Source organism: Aquarana catesbeiana, linkage group LG09, assembly GCF_042186555.1.
Source record: "Aquarana catesbeiana isolate 2022-GZ linkage group LG09, ASM4218655v1, whole genome shotgun sequence".
NCBI classification, from domain to species: Eukaryota; Metazoa; Chordata; class Amphibia; order Anura; family Ranidae; genus Aquarana; species Aquarana catesbeiana.
The window spans coordinates 287199310-287221457 of NC_133332.1; the positions used below are offsets into that span (position 1 = coordinate 287199310).

The window sequence follows — 22148 nt, forward strand, 5'->3', positions numbered from 1 at the left end:
AAAAATAAAAACCCAAGTGGTGATTAAATACCACCAAAAGAAAGCTCTATTTGTGTGAAAACAATGATAAAAATAAGTACGCGTTTCATGACAACATCACGTCTTTCAGGGGTTGGTGCCCCTGGAAGACGTGATGTTGTCACGAAACGCATTTGGGCGGAGCAGGACAACGAGCTGACGTCACCTCCAATCTGTCCTCGATCTCCAGCAGGACGGGTCTGTCCGAGTCTGTACGGCCAACGGACCGGACTTAAGGATTTCCTTTCTAAGCGATATTGTAAGTGTGTTTCTTATGAGTGTTTAATAAAAGGTTTTACACTATGTGAGCTTCATCTCTGTTACATGGTACGTTTCCTCTACGAGTTGGTCCATAACCCCTGATGATTTGATGACCTCGTGGTTGACACTGATGCAAGTTTCAAGTCTCAGCTGTTTTGCTAGTTATTATCCTCTGTAGTGGGGGATCATGGCTTTCTGGTAAGGAGTAACCCCTTCTATCCTTGGTAGTGGACTGCTTTTCACGGAGGAACATTATTTACTCACATGGATTCCCTTTTTTCACATGGGTGGTTACATACAGATGCCACCATTTGAGATTATTCCACTTTTTATATGGACCTCTAGGTCGCATCGGTGGCCAACCCTGGATGCCGCCGTATATTTGAGTCCATTTATATTGAATTTTAGTTTAGTTTGCATTTGATACTGGTTTTATTTTTGTGTCTATTATTTATGCACATATTTGCAATTTAGACTAGCGCGATTCTTTTGTTTTCTATTTTTAGTGACATATGGGTGTCATATTGTCAGAGTTGCTGCTTTTTCATTATGCTATGTTATTGACATATTATCACATCTTTTAGGTGTTTCATTTACAAACTATCACTTAGCGCAGTTTTTTTTCCCCTTCTTAGATTAAATAATGCAAAACGCATCAAAAACATGCTAAAAACGCACTACATGCTTTTCTGCTGCGTCTTCATTGAAGTCTATTGAAGCAAAAAAAAAAAAAGAACCGTTTTGCATGTAAAAAAAGTCCCTGACCCTTCCCAAAAATGCAAAGGCACAAAAATGCAATCATGTGAACGTGTTCCATAGGAACCCATGTTAAAGAAATGTCCTGCGTTTCTGAAAAAAGCATGAAAAAACGCATTGGTGTGAATGGAGCCCCAGGAAAGATACATCTCTTGGTTTTAATGGTTTCTGAAAAAAAAAAAAAATAGAAAAAGTAAACTTAGCTGCATTGCAAACGGATGTAAATATATATTTTTCTGAGCAAAAGACATGACTGAACTGATGACACCCATGTTAAATAAAGGACTCTAACAAGCCAATGTCACTCAGTTGTAATGTACATTTACTTCAATTCTCCCTCCTGCACTCCCATTGGCTGACATTCCCTCACACGCCTTCCTCCTCCAGTGGGTGAGCATCTCTGAGCAGCCACCCCGCCCACCAAGTGACAGGCCCGCTCTCCCTGCGCACTGCGCCATGGGCTGAACCGCTGCTCGCTCTCTGCGCGGTGCACCCTGGGAGCTGTAGTTCCGGCGCGGTGAGAGCTGGAAGGCAGAGCGCGAGAACTGGACTACATCTCCCAGCAACCTACGCGGCTGTCTCGCGGCTCGGTGACCATGGCGCTGTATGAGTGAGGGAGAGCGGACCGGACACCGGGGACCAGAGACAATGGGCTCCAGGGTGAAGTAAGTGTCCTGGGAGGAAGAGTGGGAGCTGGGCGTGTGCTGTACTCTGTGAGGGAAAGGGAAAGCAGCCACATGGAGGGAGATGAACACCTCACACATGAAGTGTATGGAGGACAGGCAGACTGTGTGTGTGTGACAGACTTCTCTACAGCCTGTGTCAGCGACATACAGAGGGGGCCTGGCTCTGTGTGCTCTCTGTGCTGTTGTCATGAGGCAGCTAGGTGAAGATGTGAGCTGTGTGGAGGTGTCAGGGTTCAGTCCAGGAAATGGCCCCAGTCTGGAGGAATGTATATCACCAACCATGACAGGAACTTCACCACAACTGTACCCTCCCCCTACTGACCGCCACTTCTCTCCCGTACTGCTGTCTGACCACCGTCCACCCGCCGCTCCTGCCCCCTCGTCGCCAGCCGACTGACCGCCGCTCCTGCCCCCTCGTCGCCAGCCGACTGACCGCCGCTCCTGCCCCCTCGTCGCCAGCCGACTGACCGCCGCTCCTGCCCCCTCGTCGCCAGCCGACTGACCGCCGCTCCTGCCCCCTCGTCGCCAGCCGACTGACCGTTGCTAATCCTCCTCGTCGCCAGCTGACTGACCTCTCCCGTGCTGCTGCCGCCTGACCACCGACTGACCTCCACTCCTGCCTCCTCGTCGCCAGCCGACTGACCGCCGCTCCTGCCCCCTCGTCGCCAGCCGACTGACCGCCGCTCCTGCCCCCTCGTCGCCAGCCGACTGACCGCCGCTCCTGCCCCCTCGTCGCCAGCCGACTGACCGCCGCTCCTGCCCCCTCGTCGCCAGCCGACTGACCGCCGCTCCTGCCCCCTCGTCGCCAGCCGACTGACCGCCGCTCCTGCCCCCTCGTCGCCAGCCGACTGACCGCCGCTCCTGCCCCCTCGTCGCCAGCCGACTGACCGCCGCTCCTGCCCCCTCGTCGCCAGCCGACTGACCGCTTCTCCTGTGCTGCTGCCGCCTGACCACCGACTGACTGCCGCTCCTGCCCCCTCGTCGTCAGCCGACTGACCGCTTCTCCTGTGCTGCTGCTGACTGACCGCCGCTCCTGCCCCCTCGTCGCCAGCCGACTGACCTCCTCTCCCGTGCTGCTGCCGCCTGACCACCAACTGACCTCCACTCCTGCCTCCTCGTCGCCAGCCGCCTGACCTCCGCTCCTGCCCCCTCGTCGTCAGCCGACTGACCGCCGCTCCTGCCCCCTCGTCGTCAGCCGACTGACCGCCGCTCCTGCCCCCTCGTCGCCAGCCGACTGACCGCCGCTCCTGCCCCCTCGTCGCCAGCCGACTGACCGCCGCTCCTGCCCCCTCGTCGCCAGCCGACTGACCGCCGCTCCTGCCCCCTCGTCGCCAGCCGACTGACCGCCGCTCCTGCCCCCTCGTCGCCAGCCGACTGACCGCCGCTCCTGCCCCCTCGTCGCCAGCCGACTGACCGCCGCTCCTGCCCCCTCGTCGCCAGCCGACTGACCGCCGCTCCTGCCCCCTCGTCGCCAGCCGAGTGACCGCCGCTCCTGCCCCCTCGTCGTCAGCCGACTGACCGCCGCTCCTGCCCTCTCGTTGCCAGCCAACTTTGCCAAGAGTCTCCAAGTTGTTCTTGTTCACCTTAGCAATCACAGGAGCAAGCTTTTTCTGTGATTGAAACATCCCCACATGCGCTTTCACTCCCCTGATACAGTATCTCTGAGCTCAGAGTTTGAGCGCTCACTCCTGTGAGGGTGAGCAGTAATAGTTGTAAGTCTCTTAGCAATCTCCTAGCAACAAGGCAGGATGGTAGATGCCGTCTCGGGAGTTTTCCAGTCAGACTTCATAGGTGTGTAAATGGCCTACACCTATAGCAAGATCATTATTAAACTTTGGTCAAAACACCACGATTTGTTTTTATCTACAGGCCCCCTTACCTGCATAGGCAGTTTTTTTGGTGAAGTGGAACTAAAGTCACAGACAGCGAGCAGACAGGCTGTTTATTGCAGTAGAGATATGCAATGTGTTTCCTGCAATAAGATGCACCTACCTGCTTACTGTCACCTCTGGCATGTAAACAGAGCTGAACTTGCACAGCTTGGCTTACACCACTGGCTTTTCTCTGACACCGGCACACAGAGCCAGGGCTGGTGATGTAAGCTGAGCTGCGCATGTGCAGCTTAACCACTTCACCCCTCAGGCCTTTTTATGGCACTTTTTGTTTACATGTAATTTTTTGCTAGAAAATTTCTTAGAATCCCCAAACATATTATATGTGTGTGTGTGTGTGTGTGTGTGTGTGTGTGTTTTTTTTACTTTTTTTTTTTTTTGCAATTTTTGGGGTAAAAATGCACTTTTCCCCTCCTGCGTCCCTGAAGTCTGTTTTTTTTAATGCAATTTTTGGGGTAAAAATGCACTTTTTTTGTCCAATGCAAGAAAACACAATACATAACCCTATTTTTATTTTTTTGTAAAATATAAAAGATGATATATTCAAATGGTGTGCTGTGCTCCAAATAGCAAAATGTGATCTGATTCCCTAATTTGTTACACATAAATCCTAAAATAATGGCTATTAAGTGATATAAGTCCACAATTAGTACTTTAAAAAACAAATATTACCAAATTGTATCTGTGCCAAAATAGTACTTCCATAAGTTACAGTGAGGGGAAAAAAAGGATTTGATCCTCTGCTGATTTTGTACATTTGCCCACTGACAAAGAAATGATCAGTCTATAATTTTAATGGTAGGTTTATTTTAACAGCGAGAGACAGAATAACAACAAAAATATCCAGGAAAACTCATTTCAAAAAAGTTATAACTTAATTAGAATCTTATTGAGTGAAATAAGTATTTGATCCCCTATCAATCAGTAAGATTTCTGGCTCCCAGGTGTCTTCTATACAGGTAATAAGCTGAGATTAGGAGCACTCTCTTAAGGGCCAGTTCACACCATAAAAATGCAGTCAGGTTTTTTTCTGCATGCGCATTTTTGATGCAGTCCAGTGCATTCCCCCCCCCCCCTTTGTTCTTAACCTTAAATAAGGACATGTCTTTTCCAGTGCAGTTTTTGATGCATTTTACAACGTTCCAGTGCAGGAAAAATGCAGCATGTTCTACTTTTTTTTTTTTTTTCTGGCACTGGAACTGCAAGCACTGGTGTGAATGATACCATTGAAAACCATATAACCTCCATACATTTTTGGTGCAGAAAAAAACGCACTGACCCCAAGAACACCACCCCCACCATCAAACATGGAGGCGGAAACATTATGCTTTGGGGGTGTTTTTCAGCTAAGGGGACATAACTTCACTGCATCTAAGGGGTGATGGACGGTGCCATGTACTGTCAAATCTTGGGTGAGAACCTCCTTCCCTCAGCCAGGGCATAAAAATGGGGCATGGATGGGTATTCCAGCATGACAGTGACCCAAAACACATGGCCGAGGCACCAAAGGAGTGGCTCAAGAAGAAGTACATTAAGGTCCTGGAGTGGCCTAGCCAGTATCCAGACTTTAATCCATATGTAGAGGGAGCTGAAGGTTTGAGTTACCACATGTCAGCCCCAAAACCTTAAAGGGGTTGTAAACCATTGTGTTTTACACATACGTTGTGTGAAAAAACTTCTGACAATGACCAGCCCCCCCGTTTTACTCACCTGCACCCATTCGTTCCCTCGACGGAGACACGCTCTACCTCCCTGCCTGTTGTCTCAGCTCTCGATTGGATAGATTGATAGCAGTGCAGCCATTGGCTCCTGCTGCTGTCAATCAAGTCCAATGACCCGGGGGCGGGGCTGAGTCCAGCATTCTGTGTCTATGGACGCAAATGCTGGACTCGGGAGCTCGCCCACACAGTAACCCCCAGGGGGAGAGCTTTTTCCTAGGAGGTTTACCGATGCGGGGAGGAACTGATAGCGCCGCCGGGGGACCCCAAAACAGGTGGATCAGGGCCACTTTGTGGAAAACAAACTGCACAATGGAGGTAAGTATGACATGTTTGTTATTTAAAAAAAAAAAAAAAAAAACTTTTTTCAATTACTTTAATGACTTGGAGAGGATCTGCAAAGAGGAGTGGGACAAAATCCCTCCTGAGATGTGTGCAAACCTGGTGGCCAACTAAAGAAATGTCTGACCTCTGTGATTGCTAACAAGGGTTTTGCCACCAAGTACTAAGTCATGTTTTGTGAAGGGGTCAAATACTTATTTCACTCATTAAAATGCAAATCAATTTATAACTTTTGTGAAATGCGTTTTTCTGGATATTTTTGTTATTCTGTCTCTCACTGTTAAAATAAACCTACCATTAAAATTATAGACTGATTATTTATTTGTTAGTGGGCAAAAGTACAAAATCAGCAGGGGGGTCAAATACTTTTTCCCCTCACTGTATATCACAATTTACACAATCCAACCATTAATGCTAATATGCTGTTGATCATACACCAGCCCTTTTCTAATTCCTAATTAATTCATTATATAGTACAATATAATAAGTGTGCAATATATTCCATACAAAGAGTGCAAAACAACAAACTCATACATGTAAACTGATTATTCTCTATAATGAATATGCAGTCCAAATCTAAAGCGCTTCCATAAAAGATGTTACATTGAGTAATTAGATACCAATATGTCACGCTTTAAAATTGCGCACGCCCGTGCAACGGTGACAAATGATGTTTTACCATCCCTAGGCGCTGCTTTAAAAGCCTTTACAAGTTACCATTTTAGATTTACACAGGAGATCTGGTGCTAGAAATATTGCTCATGAGCTGACGTTCATGGTGATACCTCACGTGTGGGAAAATCGCTGTTTGCGTGCATGCGAGAACTGGGGCACTTTAAATTTTTTTTTATATTATTTTTACTCTTTAGCGTTTAAACTTTTTAATTTTTTTATCTAGACATCCCTTGTGACGCATGTGACAGGTGCTCTTTATAGAGATATGGGGTCATATCCCTCCTCTGCCCTTAAAACCATTTGATCATACCAAGATCGATGTGATCAAATACTTTTAAGTTTTACAAATGGTGCCATTTACACCTGGGTGATGTAAGGCCATTGCTTCTGGGTTACTATAGCACAGAGCCGAACAAAGCCGATCTGGTCTTTGGTGGGCTCTGTGATCAGACGGCGGAATTCATAGTGGGATGGGAGATACCAGTAAAGCCGTGGGGGGTGGTAGCGCCATTGGCTCCCGCTGCTGTCAATCAAAGTCAGTGAGCCAACGAGGAGAGAGAGGAGGGGGCGACCGAGTTGCAGCTCCGTGTCGGAATGGACACACAGAGCAGCGGCTTGGCTCGGGTGCCCCCATATTAAAATAAAATAAATAAGAAAAAAAAAAATGTTTTTAAAGGACCCTGTCCCGACGAGCTCGCAGAAGCGAACGCATACGTGAGTAGCGCCCGCTTATGAAAACGGTGGTCAAACCACACACGTGAGGTATCGCCGCGACCGGTAGAGCGAGAGCATTAATTCTAGCCCTAGACCTCCTCTGTAACGCAAAACATGCAACCTGAATTTTTTAAACGTCGCCTATGGAGATTTTAAGGGTAAATTTGACGCCATTCCACGAGCGGGCGCAATTTTGAAGCGTGACATGTTGGGTATCAATTTACTTGGCGTAACATTATATTTCACAATATTAAAAAAAATTGGGCTAACTTTACTGTTGTCTTATTTTTTTATTCAAAAAAGTGCATTTTTTAAAAAAAAAGTGCGCTTAGAAGACCGCTGCGTGAATACGGTGCGAAAAAAAGTATTGCAATGACCGCCATTTTATTCTCTAGGGTGTTAGAAAAAAACCAATATATAATGTTAGGGGGTTCTAAGTTATTTTCTAGCAAAAAAACCTGTTTTAAACATGTAAACACCTAAAATCCAAAACGAGGCTGGTCCTTAAGTGGTTAAGAGCTCTAGGAGGCGCGCGCAACGATGGAGCCGATGTGTGTGCCCGGCTGCGATGTCCGCCAAGCACCCACAATTGCTCCTGAGAGACAGAACGGAGATCTGTCAATGTAAACATACAGATCTCCGTTCTTTCAGGAGAGAGGAGACAGATCTGCTGTTCATACTGATTATGAACAGCGATCGGTCTCCTCCTCCAGGCAGTCCCATCCCCCCATAGTTAAAATTAGGGTTGTCCCGATACCGATACTGAGCATTTGCCCAAGTACTTGTACTCGGGCAAATGCTCCCCCCGATACCTGGAAGTCAGCTGTGATCGGCGTGTGGGGGAGTTACAGGATTCTCCCCCAGCGGCTTTCAGCGGCTTTAGTGACATACAGCGGTGATCGGTCACCGCTGACTGTCACTGCATCCTCCTCCATGCCCCTTCCGTTCCTCTGTCCCCCTCCGCTGTCCCCCTCCGTTCCGCTGTTCCCCTCTCCTTCTCTGTCCTCCTCCGCTGTCCCCTCCGTTCTGCTGTGCCTCTCCGCTGTCCCCCTCCGTTCTGCTGTCCCCCTCCGTTCTGCTGTCCCCCTCCGTTCTGCTGTCCCCCTCCGTTCTGCTGTCCCCCTCCGTTCTGCTGTCCCCCTCCGTTCTGCTGTCCCCCTCCGTTCTGCTGTGCCTCTCCGCTGTCCCCCTCCGTTCTGCTGTCCCCCTCCGTTCTGCTGTCCCCCTCCGTTCTGCTGTCCCCCTCCGTTCTGCTGTCCCCCTCCGTTCTGCTGTCCCCCTCCGTTCTGCTGTCCCCCTCCGTTCTGCTGTGCCTCTCTGCTGTCCCCCTCCGTTCTGCTGTCCCCCTCCGTTCTGCTGTGCCTCTCCGCTGTCCCCCTCCGTTCTGCTGTCCCCCTCTCCTTCTCTGTCCCCTCCGTTCTGCTGTGCCTCTCCGCTGTCCCCCTCCGTTCCGCCGTCCCCCTCCTCCTTCCTTTGTGAATGGACAGAGTCAGCTGACTCTGTCCATTCACATAACTGAAACATTGTAATCTCCTGTGATTACGATGTGTCAGTTTATGAATGGAGAGGAGCCGCTGTCTTCTCTCCATTCATTCTCAGTGCAGCTGAGGCTGCAGAGAAAGGGACTGGGGAATCTCTATCCTCTGTCTCTTTCTCTGTCTCAAGGGGGAGATATCAGAGGTCTGTCAAGACCCCTGATATCTCACCAAAGCCCCCCAACAGGGCTGATTAAAAAAAAAAAAACAAACAATAAAAAAAATATTATTGTAAAAAATAAAAATTGTAAAAAAAAAAAACAAAAATACACACACACACATACACCGTCCCCCCCCCCCCCCCCCCCGCCCCCGAAAAAAAAGAAAGCACTGTTAAAAACAAAAAAACACTGTCACGTGACATTAAAAAAAAAAGTATAGGTAATCGGTATCGGCGAGTACTTGAAAAAAAGTATTGGTACTTGTACTTGGTCCTAAAAAAGTAGTATCGGGACAACCCTAGTTAAAATAATTAGTTAATAATAAAAATGCCATAAATCTATCCCCTATTTTGTAGACACTATAATGTTTGCGCAGACCAATATACGCTTATTGAGATTTTTTTTTTTTTTTTTTTTACCAAAAATATGTAGAATACGTATCAGCTTAAATTGAGGAAAAAAATTTTTTTTTTTTTTTTTTAACTACCAGCAAAAAGTAAACAAATATTTGTGTTTTTTTCCAAAATTGTCTGTCTTTTTTTGTTTATAGTGCAAAAAATAAAAAGCTCTATTTTTGTGGGGAAAAAAGGACATACATTTTGTTTGAGTATGGCGTCGCACGACCGCACAATTGTCAGTTAAATCGACGCAGTGTGGTATCGCAAAAAATGGCCTGGTCATTAAGGGGGCAAATTTTTCCGGTCCTTAAGGGATCACTAAAGATACATTTTTTTTTTTTTTTTTTTAAATTAACAAACATGTTATACTTACCTCCACTGTGCAGCTAGTTTTGCACAGAGTGGCCCCGAACCTGGTCTTCTGTGGTCCCTCGGCGGCTGTCTGAGCTCCCTCGCGTGCTGTTGAGTGCTTGCGGGTGCGCTCCCGTGGTGATACAGCCGGCGGCCATAGCCCCCTGGCGCGCCGCGTCATTGGATGTGATTGACAGCAGCGCGAGCCAATGGCTGTGCTGTTTTCAATCCATCCACTGTGACCAATCAACGGCCAGGCTGAGCGGCGAAGAGGATGTAGGGGCAAGCGTGGAACTTTCGAGGGGGCCGGTATTGTCGGATGTTTTTTCACCTTAATGCATTAAGGTGAAAAAACCTTTACCTTTACAACCCCTTTAGGTGGCCAAAAAAAAAAAAAAAAGAGACTTTAATATCACCTTGAATGAACTTTTTCTAAGTCTGTCTACTATGGTGGATGAAGAGAAACATTGTCAGGATTTTCTTGATAAACTGTTACTTTTGTAACTGGAGGGGTTTGGTGTTTGCTGCAAGCTCTTCCCATGATGATGTCCCTGTCAAAGCTTTGTATGACTAAATGTTGAAATTCCAACACCTGCACCTTAGATGTGTCCCATTGAAATTGAGAATGGCTCACTGGTCTACCATATCCCTCTCCACTGTATGTCCCTTTCCTTTCCCTTTTGAGGGAATCTGTCACACTTCCAAATAACTGTGTGAGAAGTTTTAGAAAGAAGCTGCTATTATCTGATTCCTGCATAATTGGGTCAATAAGAGCGCCAGACAAGTCTTGAGAGTCCGATGTCTTCAATAATTTAACAGTAAAACAAGAAAGCAAAGAAAATTCCCCGTCATGGTGGCTGAAGAAATTAACTGAGGTTTAATGGACTCAGAAGTGCTCCTGTGCAGACTGTCCTGTACTTGGAGGATATGAAGGAGTGCAGCCAGTCTGTGACTGTGCCAGTGTTGGCAGCAATATAGTGTGGAAGCTGGGAGTTCTCCTAGCAGATTTAAATAAATCCCCTCTGACCATTTGAGGAAATCTGTCACAAAACCAAACGCCACCAATTATCAGATTTCTGGGCTGTGTACAAGTTTCAGTACCAGTTGGGAAGCTGAGAAGTTTAACCACTTCAGCCCTGGACCATTTGGCTAGCAAAAGACCAGAGCACTTTTTGTGATTCGGCACTGCGTCGCTTTAACTGACAATTGAACGGTCGTGCGACGTGGCTTCCAAACAAAATTCCCCACAAATAGAGCTTTCTTTTGGTGGTATTTGATCACCTCTGCGGTTTTTACTTTTTGCGCTATAAACAAAAAATAGCGACAATTTTGAAAAAAACACATTTTTAAATTTTTGCTATAATAAATATCCCCCAAAAATATATAAAAAACATTTTTTTTCCCCTCAGTTTAGGTCAATACGTATTCTTCTACATATTTTTGGTAGAAAAAAATCACATTAAGCGTTTATTGATTGGTTTTAGCAAAAGTTATAGTGTCTACAAAATAGGGGATAGTTTTAAGGCATTTTTATTTTTCATTTTTTTTTTTTACTAGTAATGGCGGCAATCAGCAATTTTATTTATTTTTTATCATGACTATGACGTCATGGCGGACAGATCGGACACTTTTTTTGGCGCTATTTTGGGATCATTCACATTTATACAGCGATCAGTGTGATTAACAATGCATTGATTACTGTGTAAATGTGACTGGCACTGTAGGGGTTAAGTGTGTCCTAGAGAGTGATTCTAACTGTGGGGGGGGGGGATGGGCTGTGTGTGACACATCACTGATCACTGCTCCCGATTACGGGGATCGGTGTCAGTGTCACTAGGCAAAACAGGGAAATGCTTGTTTACATCAGCATTTCCCTGTTCTTCCTCTCAGTCAGACGATTGTGGGTATCCCCGCGGACATCGAGTCCGCGGGATCCGCGATCACACTCACGGAGCCCGCAAGGCGCTTCTTAAAGGGCAACGTACAGGTACGTTAATATGCCTGCACGCACCCTTCTGCTGACGTATATCGGTGTGAGCCGGTTGGCAAGCGGTTAAAGTCAAAAATTTCTTAAAAAAAATAAAATAAAAATAACAAACCTGTTATACTTACCTGCTCTGTGCAGTGGTTTTGCACAGAGCAGCCCTGATCCTTCCTCTTCTTGCCTCCTCTGGCACCCCTGACCCCTCCCTCCTGCCAAGTGCCCCCAGAGCAATGAGCTTGTACAGTTGGATTTCTATCCGGATCAACAAGTATTTTGGCGTATTTGCAGAAAATGTTCTTGAGTTTGAATTTTTGTTCTTGATGTAGCATCCTGGTGTTTAGGCAGGGTTGCTAATAAATTTTAGTTGTTGCCCTGGGTAATTGTTAGTAGATCTACTGATTCCTCTCTAGTTCTGAATTTGCTGCACCTTCTCTCTTCTGTCACTAGGTGGCATTAAGCTGGTGACATTAGATAAAAGGGCTTAGCAAGGTCAGGTTATGAATGGATGGTGTGTGTCAGCCAATTGGTGGGGGTTTCTTTAGTCCCTTGGCCTGCAGGGAGAGCCTATTTATTTGAGTGGGGTCAGGTGATCAGGGTTCTGTGCCACCTGGACGGCTCTCTGAGTGGATGTGTGTTTTGCTGCCCCGGGCTGCTAGGCCGGAAGCCTGAGGCCTGTCCCGGGCACATCTGGCTGCTAGGCTGTCTGGGGGCCTATCCAGAAGCAGGAGAGGCAGTGCGGGGTTGGGACTGCAGGATTAGAGTACAACTGAGAGTAACGGTTCAGCCGGACGGGGAACCAGTTGTGGTCGGAGGTAGAGGGGAAGCTGTCACCACTGAGGGACCATATACCTTGTTACTGGAGACCATTGTGAGTAAGCTGGAGCCAGTACCAGAGCAGTCTTTTTTTTACCAGCCGGGTACTGTAAAGAAGTGGGAAAACCTCTGCAGGTGCCAAGCCAGGGACCCAGAGGTGATGCTTGAGGAGTATCTGTGAGTGCCAAGCCAGGGACCCAGCAGGGAAGCGGGGGTGAGTAAGATACCGAGTTATGGAAGTGGAAGAGCTCAGGGGATCCAGTGGCGATTGGTTCTGCGACAATGACCGTTGCTCTTTAAAAATTATGATGTAAATCAGGCCATTTTATTAGTGATCAAATCCACCCTGCACAGAGTTAACTGTAAATGATGGCCCAAGAATGATTGCTCTCACTCTGACATTCATGGCGATACCTCAGATGTGTTGTGCACATTGCATGTATGGAACGGGGTGATTTTCATTTTTAATAAACTCTCTTTATTTTTTTTTACTTTATTAAAATGTTATTTTTTTCAATTTAAAAAGAAAATTCTTTAACTTTATTGCTATCTCAAGGGGGCTGTGGGCAGGTGATAGGTACTTGTCATGGAGACATTGATGGTCTGTTGGACCCCCAATGTCTCTCCTGCCCTCCAGAGCGCAGGAAGGAAGCCTTGAGGACTGGCCACCATAATCATTGGTGGCCAGTCCTCAAGGCTGCAGGAAAACGCTCTCATGTGAAGTGAGTTTCTCCATCCTGCCATGAAAGTCCTTGTTCAGTCACTTTCTGTTATTGGGTGACAAGTTTGTCCCAGTATTGCTCCAGGTTAGTCACCTTGTTACCTGAACCATTGACTTAGACAAGCGGCAGCTAATCCAATACACATTGCGCAGACACTGTTAGATGCCACTAACAGTAGGCCAGTCTAGATCAATGATTGTACAGATTACAAAAAAAGTGAAAATTGTATTTATGAAAAAAGAAAATTGTTTTGACACGCAGTGCTTCTAAAGCAAAAGTCTCAATTACAGGGGTTGGGACAAACCATATAACACAGCCAGTCAGGTTTGCCTTAGGCCCCTTTCACACTTACACAAATTGCCCCACGATTTTGTACTGCAAAATCGCATGACAAGTCATTCTCCATGATTTTCAGTGACTACCATTTATATTGGCACGACTTTAAGTCGTGCCGACTTCAAAGTAGGTCCAACTTCCATGCGAGTTGATGTCCATAGACCTCAATGTTAAACCCTCAAGTAGCATGCAAATCGTACCTGAATAATATAGACACGATTTCAGTACGACTTTGTAAGCACAAGCAGCTTTTGTAAACCTCAACCCTGTAAAGTTGTATAAAGTAGTACTGATCCCAAATCACGCCCGCGAAAGAGCGGTAAAATCGTGTGACTTTGAAGTAGCACAAGTGTTAAAGGAGCCTAAGTCAGCTTTTATTTATATATTTGAATATGGAACTGAAGCTTCACATTGTAAATTTCAAGTCTAAAACTGAGTTTACTCCAAACATGGAATAAGTGTAAAATTTGATGCATTTCGGGGGACAAATGTTGCCCCCTTCATCAGGGCACAAACATGACATAGGGAAAAGAATACAACCTGTCATAAATTAGGTTTATTCATTTTTGATCAATTACTGTATACCATATATTTTTTGTATTTTTTTGTTTTGTTTTTTTTTCTTCTTATGAAAAATCATTGCATTCTGTCATGTTTCAGGCCTGATGAAGGGGTGATGTGTGGAGACCAAAACGTTTTGGGTTTTGTACTCATTCTATTTGGCACTTTAATTCCAAATGCAAATATTTCCTTCAAATCCCAAGGTGTCTGTGGTAAACCTTTTCGGTTTGCAGAAGCTGCCAACCTTTCATTTTTCTGCCCCACACTGAGGCTATTACCAATATAAATAAATATAAAACTAACATCTGACGTTATCTTGAGGTTCCAGTGCCATCAAACCACCATTTAAAGCTTTTATTCATATGGTTTAAACTTTTCCAAAACTAACAAGAATATTGCTGTAACTGCTTCATATGTATTAGGTGGAGTGGGATTTTAATTTGTTTGCTGCCTTGTTATTTATCTAATACATGTCCAGGGAAGGTTCACATGTCAATGGACAGGGTAGTCCTATATGGACATGCAGTTTTAGATGAACAGCTTAGATTAGCAACAAATACACTAAGGCTGTGTTTAATGCTAAAAACTGCTGTGGATCGGGCCCCATAGATGGGGAGTTGGGTTTTAATTTGTCACTTAAAGACCCAATTAAAGGACAGTGTCTAAAGGGTGATAAAGCTGGTGTACTGTTTCACTTCAGAACAAAATTGCTCTATTACAGGAAGTGGGAAAATTACTAATCTGTTGGCAGGACAAATTTAACAAAATGATGTTATGGGGGACTCAACTGCTTTGATAGGGCTACTGACCGACTGCATCATATATGGTTTTGTGGGAAGTTCCTACAAAACTTGGAAACTTTTTATATCTCTTTTGCACAAAGAAATAAATTCCCTTCTTGCAAGCAATTATTTAAATTGTACATTATGTTCGGTGGACATCTTCGTCCTCTGTCAGAGTAGGGTCCAGTGTACAATAAACCACCCATGTGCATGTACGGGACTTGCGTTATCATTGGCTGCCTAATGACTAAAAAAAGAAGACACTGAATCTGGGAAAAGTCCAGGAAAAGATGGCAACAGAGCAACCTCACCCTACTGAAGGAGAACAGACTAGAATGTAAATCTGCCATGATGTGCAAGTACAATGCACATATTTGCAATATATTGCATCTGCTGGGGAGACATAGCGCACACTCCGTTTCACTTTAATCTAAGTGCTTGTGTCAGTGGGCTTTTATTTGCAAGGGGACCGTCTTCTTTGCTTTTACAAGGAGGTCAAATGCAGGTAAATTCACCTGTCATTAAACTGTGATCTTAGAAGCTTCTTAGTCTGTCCCCAAATGCAAGTGGAATGCCCCAGGAAGCAAACTGCATTACCTGTAGACACAGGCCCTAACACTGACATACCACACAGTTGTCCTGACAAAATATTTCAAGAATGTTGACAACCATGGATTACGTATATCCATTTTTGCCTGTAAGGATAGAAATAGGGTAGCTGATGTTGCTGAGCTAGCATTCACCTTGTCCCATTTCATTCAACCCACATCCTGTGAGCCCAGGGAGTTATGGACCTGCTCCCCTCAGATCACATCATCTAGTCACTCCAAGGCCCAGGGGGAATCCTGCGGAGAAAGGCACCACTGTTTTCTGCAGCATTCAGGACCCAGAGAAAGAAGTCCCTTGATTCTACAAGACTAGTGCAAAAACCTCAGGGAAAAAAAAAACATGTATACAGATTTTATTTCTAAATATATCTAAAAAAAATGGTGGTGGGGTTGTGCCTGGAGTTGGGCTTTAAAATAAATTAGTACTGAGAGAAATATGGAGGTTGCCACTGTAGTGTTATCAGTCCTTGATCTGGCACAAGCATGCAGATTATCATCTGGGAGTGAAGTCAGAATGTCTCTGATTGTTTGGACATTTGGTTTTCACTAATGCCCTGTACACATGACCGGTTTTGCCGTCGGAATAAACTCTGAATGTTTTTCTGACGGGAGTTCCGACGAAATTCCGCTCAAGCTGTCTTGCATACACACGGTCACACCAAATTCCGACCGTCCAGATTGCGGTGACATACGACGGGACTAGAAAGCGGAAGTTCAATAGCCAGTAGCCCATAGCCTCCGTCTCGTACTTGCTTCAGAGCATGCATTGTTTTTGGTGCGTCGGAACAGCATACAGATGAGCGTTTTTTTTCCGACAGTAATTTGTTCCGTCGAAAAAATATAGAACATGTTCTCTATCTAAGTCCGTCTGAATTTTCGACAGAAAAAGTCCAATGGGGCATACACACGGTCGGAATATACAATGAAAAGCTCCCATCTCACTCTTTCTGTCGGAAATTCCGCTTGTGTGTACGCGGCATTAGACAACCTCTACTTGTAAACTCCTTTCTATAGCATGAGGAGAAAAAAAAGCAGATCACCGGCTTCTGTTGAAGGGACATCGGTCCCGAAGAGGAAGAGGCAAAGCTGCCTCATCTGTGCCTGCCAGTGCCCACAGTGCCGCAAATCAGTGCCCACCCGTGCATAAGTGCCACCTATCAATGCCCACCAGTGGTGCAAATCAGTGCCTCATTAGTGCCACCTAGCAGTGCTGCTTATCAGTGTCACTTACCAGTGCTGATCAGTGCCCACCAGGTCCACCTCAGTGCCCATCAGTGCCGCTTATCAGTGTCCATCAATGCAGCCTATCGGTGCCCAGCAGTGCAGCCTCATCAGTGTACATCAATGAAAGAGAAAAACTACCTGTTTGCAACATTTATTAACAAAATATAAAACGGTTTTGTATTTTTTTTTTTTTGTCTTTTTTAAAAAATTTTTTAACAAAAAATAAAAAACCCAGAGGTGATCAAATACCACCAAAAGACAGCTCTATATAACATTTCTTTTGGGTACAGTGTTGTATGACCGCGCAATTGTTTAGAGAGTGACAGCGCTAAAAGCTGAAAATTGGTCTGGGCAGGAGGGGGGTTTAGGTGCCCAGTAAGCAAGTGCTTAAGGTTTAAAAAGTTACTCCTCTTTTGTTGACAAAACTCATTGCCCTCTGGGTTATTTATGTACATTACAAGGATTTTAACAAATTTTGTTGCAGATTCTTACCTTTTGTTCTAAAGAAGCAGCTGTTTATCTGTGTCCATGTGCACGATGATAGTTATGAAATCACACCCATTCCACATTACAATATGACTTGTGTCGCAATGGTATATGCTATATTATTTTTTTCTATTTGCCATTTTTTTCCTACGAAAGTGAAGGTAACCTTTAAATTGTATAAATGAAAACTAAAAGTTTGGTTTGATGCTCTTTCTGCTGGTTGTGCTGTATGGCAGGGGTGCATGAATTACAGGATTGGCTTTACAAAATTACAGATCTAATGGCAGGTAAGGAGTAATAATATACACTATATTACCAAAAGTATTGGGACACCTACCTTTACACGCACATGAACTTTAATGGCGTCTTAGTCCGTAGGGTTCAGTAATGAGTTGGCCCACCCTTTGCACTATAACAGCTTCAACTCCTCTGGGAAGGCTGTCCACAAGGTTTAGGAGTGTGTCTATGGGAATGTTTGACCATTCTTCCAGAAGCACATTTGTGAGGTTAGGCACTGATGTTGGGCGAGAAGGCCTGGCTCACCGTCTCCACTCTAATTCATCCCAAAGGTGTTCTATTGGGTTGAGGTCAGGACTCTGTGCCTGCCAGTCAAGTTCCTCCACCCCAAACTTGCTCATCCATGTCTTTATGTACCTTGCTTTGTGCACTGGTCCAAACCATTTGGTGGAGGGGGGATTATGGTGTGGGGTTGTTTTTCAGGGGTTGGACTTGGCCCCTTAGTTCCAGTAAAGGGAACTCCTTAAGGCGTCAGCATATCAAGACATTTTAGACAATTTCCTACTCCCAACTTTGTGGGAACAGTATGAGGATGGCCCCTTTCTGTTCCAACATGACTGCGTGGGAGTGCACAAAGCAAGGTCCATAAAGACCTGGATGAGCGAGTTTGGGGTGGAGGAACTTGACTGGCCTGCACAGAGTCCTGACCTCTACCTGATAGAATACCTTGGGATGAATTAAAGCGCAGAATGCGAGCCAGGCCTTCTCATCCACATCAGTGCTTGACCTCACAAATGTGTTTCTGGAAGAATGGTCAAACATTTCCATAGACGCACTCCTAAACCTTGTTGACAGCCTTCCCAGAAGAGTTGAAGCTGTTATAGCTGTAAATGGTGGGCCAACTCAATATTGAACCCTACGGACTAAGACTGGTGCCATTAAAGTTCATGTGTGTGTGTAAAGGCAGGTGTCACAATACTTTTGGTAATATAGTGTATGTATTTCATCTGCATGTTTAACTGTTTGTGGTGTTCAAGTTTAATGTGAACCTATAGTCCACAGTTTGATATAAAGTGGGCGCAAAAAGTGGTAAGGCAATTTATAGGGCCAGTGTTTTAGGCTTTTGTTTGCTGCAGAGCTGTTTCTTTCCTGCAAAAATTTAAGAATGCAAAAGGAGCTGAAAACAGATCAAATGCACTGCAGTGAGTTTGTATAATGTATGACCAGCCTTAGAAGTGTTCCATCCAGATGTGGGAAGCTTGCTGCATGTGTCCATTGAAGCCTGTGGACAGTGGTACTTAATCTGTGTCCCCTCAGAGAACCTAAGCAAGACCCCGAAGTAACAAAAGTAAGATCTCAACTTCCAGAAAGTTAGAGCCTTGACATGCCATGCACACTGGACTGCTCACTCAGGCACTGAGCTTTGCTATGTGGAGGGGAATTGGAAGCTTTTCTTTTGTATACGCACTTTGGGGGGGGGGGGGCTGTAGGTCCCGTGCAGGTAAAGAAAGTAAAACTCAAGGACCTTATGATGTCTGCTCTAATATAGAGAAGTTGTTTTAGAGTGTACCTTTATTAATACTGACAGTGGGACTACTTTTTGTGCACAAATCCTATATAAAACCTGTGCATCCTTCACATACGGACTTGTTCTTTGGAATATGTAGTAAGGAAACAAGCTTACTGACTAATTCAGTAACCAAATACTTATTGCCTAACCCTGTTTATTCTTAGAAAGATTAAGTATTTGCTGCAAAAGTCATAGTTACTGGGAACTGAAGATTAAATTGCTGACATGGAAAAACCTATTCTGCTTTCCGGTGACAGTTTGTGTGTACGCTAGAGATAATCTTTTGTCTTAAAATACAGGGATCTTTCCATGGGAAAGTAGGATTTTTTTTAGGGGTATCTCCACAAAGAACTTGTAGAATGAGGTGCAGTGTGGAAACACTTTTGTCTTTTGCTCCTGAGTCATTGTTTAATGCGATCATATGAGGATAGAAATGTGGTAGCCTTCCTGTGAGCATCTAATTATGTTTTATTAGCAAGTTAGGTGGATTTAGGTTTAGTAGCTCTTAAGCCCCATACACACTGGCCGAATGTTGGGCGGCACTGGCTGGTTCAATAGAAACCAGCCGACATTTGGCCCATGTGAACAGGAGGGGAGATCGCTATGCTAACATCAGTTTGTTAATAGAGCGGCTCTGACCTGAGCTGTCAGGTTTTTTTTCATTCAGTCCACTTGGTTGAATGAAAACAAACTAGCTGTGTTTGCCAGGCTTTACTGTACATCAGATGAAATGTTTAAATAGGACATACACTGTTAATATTATCAATTTAATAAAAAACTGTAGGTTAAAGACAGTTTGGGTTTAGATACACTTTTTAAATAAGTTCACCTTTTGCCAAACAAATAATAAATGCACATTTTTGTTTTTGCAGGTAGAAAATGTGCATTTATTATTTCTTGTCATAAAGCATCCCGATCAGCAGACCGTGGGTGCCATGCGGGACTCCTGCAGACCTGTCAGTGTATCTGCTTTCTCGTAGCTTGTTTTTATACATGCTTACATGCAGTTGATGCACATTTTTTCCTCCTGTGTTTGTCTTTTGAGGTCACATTCTTCTTCTTTCTTTTAGCTTTTATGTGCACACCAGCGCCCTTGCAGTTCATTGAAAACTACAAGCTGTCAGCTGTACAGGCTGACGGTAGTTGTAGTTCGTTAATCCATTCACAGGAAAATGTGAATGAATAACGTGGCTGTGTGGGCGGAGTCGCATTCTTTTCAAAAAGCTGGCGGGGAGAGAAGATCATTGTCACAGAGCAGGGGAAATTGGCGGCTGGAGTTGGAACATGTTACGCAATCCTCCCTAAATAGGGGTAGAACATGTAACCTGTTCCAAAAGGTGATCATATCCTTTAAACGTTTTGTTTTTATTCATTTCAGTTTTATTTTATTTTTTTCTTATTGTCGCATAATAAGTTAAAAATGGAAAGAAATAGCCTTTATTTAGTTTGTAAATTGTTAAAGTGATTTGTAAAGTTTCTTTTTTTTTCTTTTAAAAATAATAAACATATTATACTTACCTGCTCTGTGCAGTGGTTTTGCACAGAGCAGCCCGGATCCTCCTCTTCTCGTGTCCCTCTTTTGCACTCCTGGCCCCTCCCTCCTGCTGGGTGCCCCCACAGCAAGCAACTTGCTAGTGGGGGCACCCGAGCCGCAGTTCCGTGTGTCCATTCGAACATGGAGCCATGGTTCGGCTCCACCTCCTCTCTCTCCTGATTGGCTAACTGACTTTGACAGCAGTGGGAGCCAATGGTGCCGCTGCTGTGTCTCAGCCAATCAGGAGGGAGAGTCCCGGACGGCCGAAGGAATTGAGGACATCGCTGGACAGAGATGGGGCTCAGGTAAGTATTAGGGGGGCTGCTGCACACAGAAGGCTTTTTATCTTAATCCATAGAATACATTAAGATAAAAAAAAATTCTGACTTTGCAACCACTTTAATAACTTAACTTTTTTTGCTTTGTACCAGAAGTATAATTTTGGTGTCATTTTAAATGTAGCAAAATAGTGAATAAAAGTTACACTTTTATATATTTTTTTTAACCAACACTAATAAAAATAGAAAAAAAAATGTTTTTTTCTTATGGAGATTGCATACAAAGATGGTATCACCAGAAAAAGCCATGCATGTCTTTAGAAAAACAAAAAACAATATATGTATGATTTTATCCTAAACTATTGACAAGTGTTTACTAAATAAACAGGCCTAGAACAGAAAGATGTGAAAGTATTTATTTTATTGGACACAAGTGGTCTGAGTGGACAGGGTGTCGGCAGCTGCACGGGGAAAACCCCATATTCATGGAAATCATTTCCCTAGCAACAAAGTAAAACTAAATGACAGATCAGCTTTTTTTTGACTAAAAGGTTATTTGTGGATGTTTTGGGGTACCTACTGTTAGGCATGACTTAGCTTTATGGTTACTGCAAGATTAAATAGCAGAAATCTGCATTAAAATAATTCTAACATATTTATACTGTATATGCTGTATGTGACACCTTTTTCTGTGATTTATTAAGAGAAATGTTTAATAATTATAGAAAGGTTTTTTTAGTAAGACTAGAAATATGATTTTAATTTTTTGGGGGGTGTTTTTATATGGGGTTACTTATAAAATGCACTCAAATTGGATTCATATTCTGCAGTTTCTTTTACTTTTATGATATTTCTGCTTGGAGTTTAGCTCTACAGGGGTCATTACTGTGAGAGTTAATATTGAAGCTGTAGGAATTCGAGTCAATGCTGTTCATAAATTATTCATGCCTGTTTGCCATAGTGCTGGCTCAGTCATTTTCCGTTATCGTTACCACATGTAAAAGTTGAAGACACATTTGTACATCAGGAAATCCGATAATCATAAAGCCAGGGAAATATCTGATGTTGAACTGTGTTGCTTTAAATGTAGACGGCACCATAATATTCTGTGTGCGGTCATTGCTGGCTGCCCTGACTACCCACATATTATCATATTTTTTGTCATTGGTGGGAAACATTAACATTTGTTTACATTTAGTTTTTTTTCCTTCCTGATCTCCCAGTATCTGTTACTGTTTTCATCTGCATGACCCATCTTGGGTTCAATGTCTAGCAGCTCCTAAACTTGAGTTTAGGAGTTTTTGGCATTTTTTTGCCAAAGCTCCTAAACTCCACTACATGAAAACCTGTATCCATGTACACAGAGGCTTTTAAGATTGTTTAGGAGCTGCTGCAGTTAGGAGGTTTTGCGGCCAGCGGTCAAAACGTTCCTATCCTGAACACAATTCTTCTGTGTTCAGGATAGGAACGTTTTGACCGCTGGCCGCAAAGCGCCCGACACGATTT

At 44.3% G+C, this 22148-nt stretch overlaps 1 protein-coding gene across 6 annotated transcripts in view; it reads left to right on the plus strand.

Annotated features, from left to right (window-relative positions):
- The first annotated feature begins 1512 nt into the window (after positions 1–1512).
- The window catches only part of DENND1A (DENN domain containing 1A), a 1561519-nt gene continuing 1540883 nt past the window's right edge, over positions 1513–22148 (plus strand). For 3 of the 6 annotated variants that reach the window (XM_073600371.1, XM_073600373.1, XM_073600372.1), the window contains exon 1: positions 1516–1700. In XM_073600371.1, the coding sequence (XP_073456472.1) occupies positions 1642–1700 (59 nt within the window). In that variant the 5' untranslated portion in view covers positions 1516–1641. Of the gene's footprint in view, positions 1701–22148 lie in introns of all 6 variants that reach the window. The other 3 variants (XM_073600378.1, XM_073600374.1, XM_073600376.1) reach the window with 3 other exon arrangements.